This window comes from Chroicocephalus ridibundus, chromosome 5 (assembly GCF_963924245.1).
Source record: "Chroicocephalus ridibundus chromosome 5, bChrRid1.1, whole genome shotgun sequence".
Taxonomy (NCBI): Eukaryota; Metazoa; Chordata; class Aves; order Charadriiformes; family Laridae; genus Chroicocephalus; species Chroicocephalus ridibundus.
Genome location: NC_086288.1, coordinates 7602309 through 7609004, shown reverse-complemented (window position 1 = coordinate 7609004; position 6696 = coordinate 7602309). Strand labels below are relative to the sequence as shown.

The 6696-nt window shown below is 59.9% G+C and overlaps 1 protein-coding gene across 6 annotated transcripts; it reads right to left on the bottom strand.

Moving 5' to 3' along the window:
• Positions 1-1213: 1213 nt before the first annotated feature.
• On the bottom strand, positions 1214-6491 carry LOC134516597 (uncharacterized). 6 transcript variants are annotated; one of them, XR_010071373.1, is made up of 10 exons: positions 6055-6491; positions 5413-5653; positions 4978-5147; positions 4562-4659; positions 3769-3965; positions 3188-3370; positions 2956-3099; positions 2430-2563; positions 1870-2018; positions 1215-1659 (listed from the first exon to the last, which is right to left on the bottom strand). XR_010071373.1 is itself a non-coding variant. In XM_063336953.1 (4 exons), exons 1-4 carry the CDS (start codon positions 5219-5221, stop codon positions 3205-3207), a joined length of 705 nt encoding a protein of 234 aa, XP_063193023.1. In that variant the 5' UTR covers positions 5222-6491; the 3' UTR covers positions 3119-3204. The 6 variants fall into 6 exon arrangements, 1 of the variants encoding a protein (XP_063193023.1); XR_010071372.1 differs by having other exon boundaries at positions 5413-5616; XR_010071374.1 differs by having other exon boundaries at positions 5413-5616; positions 6187-6491.
• Between the last annotated feature and the right edge of the window lie 205 nt (positions 6492-6696).

Genomic DNA, 6696 nt, shown 5'->3' with positions numbered 1-6696 from the left:
CACCGCTCCCGCGCTGCCGGCGGAAGAAGCGGCGCGTGCGCGGGGCGGGGCGGAAGGGGCGGGGCCTCGGGGCGCGTGCGCGGGGCGGGAGGGGCGGGGCCTCGGGGCGCGTGCGCGGGGCGGGGCCTGGGGCGGGGGCGGGGCCGGGGGCCCCAGGGCGCGTGCGCGGGGCGGGGCCGAGGCCATTTGGGCCCCGCCGGCCGCCGTCCCTGCTCCGTCTGTCTCCGCTCGTTCTCTGCCGGCGGCGCCGCCCGCGGCAGCGGCCGGGCCGGGCCGGGCTCCCCCGGCGGGGCCAGGTGAGGCGCGGGGGGCTCGGCCTGCGGCCGGCAGCGGAGGAGGGTCGGACCGAGGCCGGGCCCGGAGGATGGTCCGCGCTGCCGGGGTCTCGTCGGAGGAGCCGTCGGGGCTCGGGGCGCCGGGGAATAAAGCCCGGAGGGCCGGAGAGCGGCGCCCCGGGTCCGCCTGGCGGGTCCCCCCGTCTCGTCCCGCCCGGGGCCGTGGAGTTCGGGGCTTGTCCGGGGCTGCGGGGAGTCGGGAGCCGGTGCCGGGGCTGAGCGGTGGGTGCTGGGGGCCGGGAGCCCCGGGCCGGGCCGGTTGTGGGTGTCGGGGCGGCAGCGAGGGGTTGGGGATTCAGGACCGGGAAACGGGTCCGGTTTGAGCTCAGAACCGGGTATCGGGGAGAGATTCAGGGCTCGGGACCGGGCGCTGGGGAGAGTTCGGGGCTCAGGACCGGGGAACTGGGAGCTTGTTCAGGGCTCAGGACCAGGCAGTGGAGCAGGTTTGGGGCTCAGGACCGGGTTTGGGGTTTCTGGGGCTCAGGACCGGGAGCTGGGGGCAGGTTCGGGGCTCAGGAGCAGGCACCGGGGGGTGGCTTGTGCTCAGGCCCAGCTTTGGGGCTCAACTGGGCACCGGGGGATGGTTCAGGGCTTGGGTTTCACACTGGGGGTTTGGGGACGAGCTCTGGGGCGGTTTTGGGGCAGAGCCCGGGGATTTCTGCAGCCCAGAAAAAAGACTAAGTCGTGCGTTTTCTGTGCTTGAAAATGCCGGCGGAGTCCTGCGGGTCTGGGCTCAGAAAAATGACCAAGTGCTGCGTTTTTGGGACTTGGAAACGGAGGCTCCGTCGTCTGTTTTCAGCCCCAAAACCGTGGCCCGGGAGGGGGGCCCTTTGGGCGGTGGGAGGCAGAGGGGGGTGGGAGGGCGCTGGGGCCCGGGCGGGAGGGGGGGTAGGCAGGGTGCGTGGACCCCCGCCGGAGGTGGGGGTCCGGTCGCGTTGTTCCCCAAAGTGCGGGACGCCGGCATGCACCAGGCCGAATTAAACGCCTGAGATAGTCTCTGGGCGAAAAGGCACTTTTCCCACTTCATTTGAGAGTCCAACTGTTTATTCACCGGACTAGTCATTGAACAATAAACACACTCATTAGGCAACACGTGTACAATTATGACAGTTCATATTCATATACAGGCCATGACAGTGATTGATTTACGACCTGGCCAAAAGCCAGGAGCAGTTGAACAAGCACAAGCTGTGATGGGCTGGGGCTGGAGCCAGAGCTGGAACCACCCAAGAGCTGGAGGCGAAAACGAGCTGGAACCATCAATGGGCTGGAGCCAAAACTGCCCAGGAGATGAAACCCAACTGGAGCCCACCAGGAGCTGGACCTGCAAAAAAATGGGTGCAGAAAGTAAGACATCACTGTGTGATCAACACCATTTCCAGCACAACCCCAAACAGCCCCCTACAAACTACTGTGCAGAAAATTAACTGTGCCCCAGCTGAAAGCAGGACAGAAACAATGACCTGGGGCTGCAAATGAGCTGGAACCACCCATGAGCTGGAACAGAAACAAAATGGGTGCAGAAATAACCAACCTGAAGGGGCAAATGAGCTGCAGCCACAAGGAACAGGGGCTGAAATGAGCTGGAGCCGCGATGAGCTGGAATCGAGCTGGAGCCGTCCATGAGCCGGACTGAATCCAGAGCAGAAACAAACAGGAGCCGCAAACGAGCTGGAGCCAAAACTAGGGAAGAGAAAGGAAAAAAAACAGTAAATATCATGGGTTGAGATAAAGACAGTTTAATACAACAAAAAAGGAGGAAATAATTAATAATAATAATAATAATAATAATAATAATAATAATAATAATAATAATGCTAAAATATATAAAAACCAAGTGACACACAGTGCAGTTGCTCACCACCCGCTGACCCGTACCCAGCTGTGCAAACTCTGCTCAGCAAAAACTACACCATCCCTGTGGGATCAACACTGCTTCCAGCACAAACCCAAACCAGCCCCGTACCAGCTACTGGGAAGAAATTAACTGTGCCCCAGCCTAAACCAGGACAGGAACAATGACCTGGGGCTGCAAACGAGCTGGAACCGTCCATGAGCTGGAACAGAAACAAAATGGGTGCAGAAACCACCAACCTGAAGGTGCAAATGAGCTGGAGCCGAAATGAGCCAGAGCCATCCATGAGCTGGAATGGGGCTGGAGCCATCCATGAGCCGGACTGAATCCAGAGCAGACACAAACAGGAGCCGCAAACGAGCTGGCGCCAAAACTGGGGAAGAGAAAGGAAAAAAACCCAGTAAATATCATGGATTGAGATAAAGAGAGTTTAATAGGACAACACAGGAAGAAATAATAATAATAGTAGTAGTAACAATATTAATTATGATAAAATATACAAAACCAAGTGACACACAGTGCAGTTGCTCACCACCCGCTGACCCGTACCCAGCTGTGCAAACTCTGCTCAGCAAAAACTACACAATCCCTGTGGGATCAACACTGTTTCCAGCACAAACCCAAACCAGCCCCACACCAGCTACTGGGAAGAAATTAACTGTGCCCCAGCCTAAACCAGGACAGAAACAATGACCTGGGGCTGCAAATGAGCTGGAACCGTCCATGAGCTGGACCAGAAACAAAATGGGTGCAGAAATAACTCACCTGAAGGTGCAAATGAGCTGGAGGCACAGCAAACAGGAGCTGAAATGAGCCAGAGCCATCCATGAGCTGGAATGGAGCTGGAGCCATCCATCAGCTGGACTGGAACCAGAGCAGAAACAAACAGGAGCCACAAACGAGCTGGACCTGGAACAAATGGGAACAAATGGGAGTGAACCCACAAACAAACAGAAACAAACGGGGGCCCAAAGAACCGACCTGAAGCTGTACGGACCTGGAGCGCTGCAGTCCTCACAGGTCTCCGGGGGGCTGCAGGCCACACTGTCCCCTGTCCCCAACCAGGCGCAGGGCAGGTGGCAGCATCAGCCTCAGCGCAGGCAGCCCGGCTCCTTCCCGGGGCTCCTTACCCCACGCAGGTCCCAGTGTGGCTGGGGCTCCTCCGTCCATCCGTCCATCCCTGCAGAGGGAGAGAGGTGGGACAATCAGCTCCTGGTGGCACTGGGACGGACAAACTTGCAGTTGCCCAGGCACGGGCAGCTCTGCCCGAACCCTCGGCAGCAGCAGCCCGGCACCGCACACCCGAGAGGGGACGGGACACCAGAAATGTCCCGTTTCTCCCCAGAAGGGTGGGTGACAGCCACATCTGGCTGAAAACCTGCCCACGCAGCAGCGTCACAGACTGACTCCAGCAGCCCCAAGGTGGGGCCGGGGCCAGCACCAGCAGCACGTGCCCTCCCCATCCCCGGGAGCCGAGTGTCCTGGTCCCCCCGCGCAGCTCCGGTTCCACTCCCCGCTGCCCCAGGGCACTCACCTCACCGGGTACGGCCTCCCCCGCCCCGGGGCCACGCTCCTCACCTGGGCACTGGGATGAGCCTTCCCCACGCATGGGCACAGCCACAGGCATCACTGGGGCCACCAACATCTCCCGAGGGACCAGCAGCTCTGGGATGGCATCGCTCCCTGTTGCCTGGCTTCACCATCCACCGACGGGGCTGCAGGAGCTGGGGCGGGTCCCTGGAGTGGCCTCTGCTCCCACCGCAGCACATTTTGAGCTGAAAAAAACAGACTTTAGGTAAATGCACAGCTTCAAACAGGGCTCAGAGCCAGCCCAAGGCCCTGCTGTGGCAGTGCCCTAATGCTGCCTGCCCCGGGCCATCTGCCTGCGAGGATGATGCAGGGCAGGGCCGAAGGGCTGAACCCCAGTGCAAACCAGTAACCCTGGTCTGAGCTCTCCCTGGCTCTGGCAGAGCCTGTGCCAGGCTGGAGGGGTTTGTCCTGCTGGCAGCCGCTCTGGAAAAGAGCTGCGGAGAAGAAACCAGCCGCTGCCTGCACCAGGAGGAGGGAGCCTGGCAGCAGGAGGGGTCACCGGCCACCCCAGGAGACCCCCAGCCCCACTGAGTCCCCTCCTCCCCCGAGGACACGGATGGGAGCAAGGCCCAGGAGCTGCCAGCATCATCGAGTGAGGACTGATCCCATGGTGGAAATCGGGAGCTGCGGGGACCCCCAGCCCCACTGGCCGAGCCACAGCCGTTGGCCCCCAAGAGGGGACCCCAGAGGGTTGGTGCCGAAACCCGCCAGGAAAGTTAACGGGCCCTGGCCAGGCACCGCGGGGGATCCCGCACCGGGGAGAGGGAAACAGAGAACTCACCGCGGCTGCCTGCGTGAGGCCCCGGAGCAGAGGAGCAGAGCAGGGCCCAGCACCGGTCCGTACATCCACACCCGGATCGTGCCGTCCGAGGAGAGAGGCTGGAACACAAAGCACAGACTCACCGGAGGAAATACCGACTCCTGCACATGAGGCGTCCCAGCCAAACTGGGGCTCCCCAAACCCGGGGTTCTTGCACCCTTCACACGTGCGGGTCCAACACGTTTCACTCCTCACTGGCACCCACCCTGCCCATTACTGATCACAGAAAATCCTGGCACAGCAGCTCTATTTCTGCAGCATCCTCGCTGCTTGGCTGGATCCCGATGCCCCTGCAGTCTGTCTGGCCAGAGCCACTTCCCTCTGACACCAGACGATGCAGGAAGGTTTCAAAGCCTCGTCCGAGGGGCTGGCTTTACCTTGGATGTCCTGGGGTGTCTGTTGTCCTTCAGGGACAGCTCTCGGCTTCCACACAGCAAAGTCTTCATGTCCAGGGCCTGGACGTCCTTTAGTTTGTTTTACTTCAGCACAAACACCACCCACGTCTGCAGTAAAACACCACTCATCACGCTGCGGTGTAGAATGGGACCTAGTACAGATCAGCAAAGTCCATACGCTTTCATATGATAAAGACCGACCAACGTCATCGTTAGGGAAGGGCATTTTCTTCACACTCCCCAGGCTGGGGGTACACGCCACCCCCGGGCTCCCCCGAGTCCTGCAGGGAGGTGTTAGCCCCCAGGACTTCGCCCAAGGGATCTGCAGTGGCCCCAGACCCCCAGGAGCTCCGCTCCGCTCCTTTCTCCTGCACCCCGAGCAAAGTCACCACAGGCACCACCAAAGTCCCCACTAACCAGCGGTGGGAGCAGCCGCGGTGTCAGCCGGTTCCTCCGATGCCAGCAGCCCTGTGAGCAAGTGGCCGTCATGCCCGGCAGCTCCTAGAGCCATGAAACATCACGGCCAGCAGCCAGTGCCGCATCTGTCCACGGTCACTTGTGGGTCCTGGCAATAACCCAGTGGCTGAGAGACTGCGGGGTCAGGCACACAGACGGGAAGGGCTCAGAGAGAGAAAGGGACAATAAAACAGTCTGTTTCCTTGGCGGGAAAGAAAAGCGTGGTAAAAATCAATGCACAAATACAACTACTACTGTGTGAAGTCAAAACTTTAACTTCTAATCTTAGCCATAAACCAGGGCCAGCAAGCACACACAGGGGACTGGTAAACAGCTGCCTAAACACATCAGCTGGGAAACTGTGTTAACTGTGCATTTAATTACACCCTTGATCTCATCAGAAACTGCTACAGAAAGGCAGAAAGGCTCTTCTTGTTCAGGTGACCTGCAGGAATGCCGCAGCCGTTCTGGTCCCAGCCCTGCTGCCCCCAGCACCTCAGGGGACATGATACCCCCCAGCCTCGGCCCTGCTGGGAAACAGCTGCAGCTCTTGGGGTTTTGCAGGAAGGAACAAAAAACATTCTTCAAAGTAACAGCCAATACCTGAAACTGAGAAGCAGAAGAAACTGTGGACAAAGCCAGGCAGCAGCACACAGGTGGAGCCAATTCAGGTGCCTCTCCTCATGCCTCCTGGTACTCACTGGGATTAGGGCAGTATCCAGCACCTCTGCTTACCCTCTTTGGAGAATCCCTGGAAATTCTGAGTCCATCAGCCATCTGGTCTGTGCGTTTGGGTGCCAAGACCATGCCCTGGTGTCCCCAGAACGCCCCGTCTGTGCAGCCCAAACCATCCTGGCCTGGAAACGGGTGCAGTCCAGAGCTAGCCATGTAAAATGGCTCATTTTGGGATCCTAGCGAATACCAGCAGTGCTTGCATTACACGGGGACCGTAAAACCTGCACCAAAAATGCATTAACTCCACCAAAGGAGACCTCAGATGGGGCTCCCAGCAGTGCCCGGCCACGTACCCCAGCCCCCGAAAGCCCTCCTGGCCCTGTCCCCCACCTCAGAGCCCACACAAAGTCACTACCGACCCCCCAAAACGCAGTACAGTGCAGAGAGAGGTGTTATGTCCCCCTGTGCAGGTTGGGGACCCCCCCAGAACACAGACACAGGCCCCCCCGCTGACCCCCCGCGGGTGTTCCCAGGGGACGGGTCACCCACAGCCACCCCACGGGCCTGGCA

Excerpts from the sequence above, each read along its gene's own strand:
- LOC134516597 (XM_063336953.1), bottom strand. The coding sequence starts at position 5,221 with ATGCCCTTCCCTAACGATGACGTTGGTCGGTCTTTATCATATGAAAGC. Across the intron at positions 3,966-4,561 it reads GCCTCACGCAGGCAGCCGCG|CTCAAAATGTGCTGCGGTGG; the intron begins GTGAGTTCTCTG and ends TGTTTTTTTCAG. Across the intron at positions 3,371-3,768 it reads AGGCTCATCCCAGTGCCCAG|GGATGGACGGATGGACGGAG; the intron begins GTGAGGAGCGTG and ends CTCCCTCTGCAG.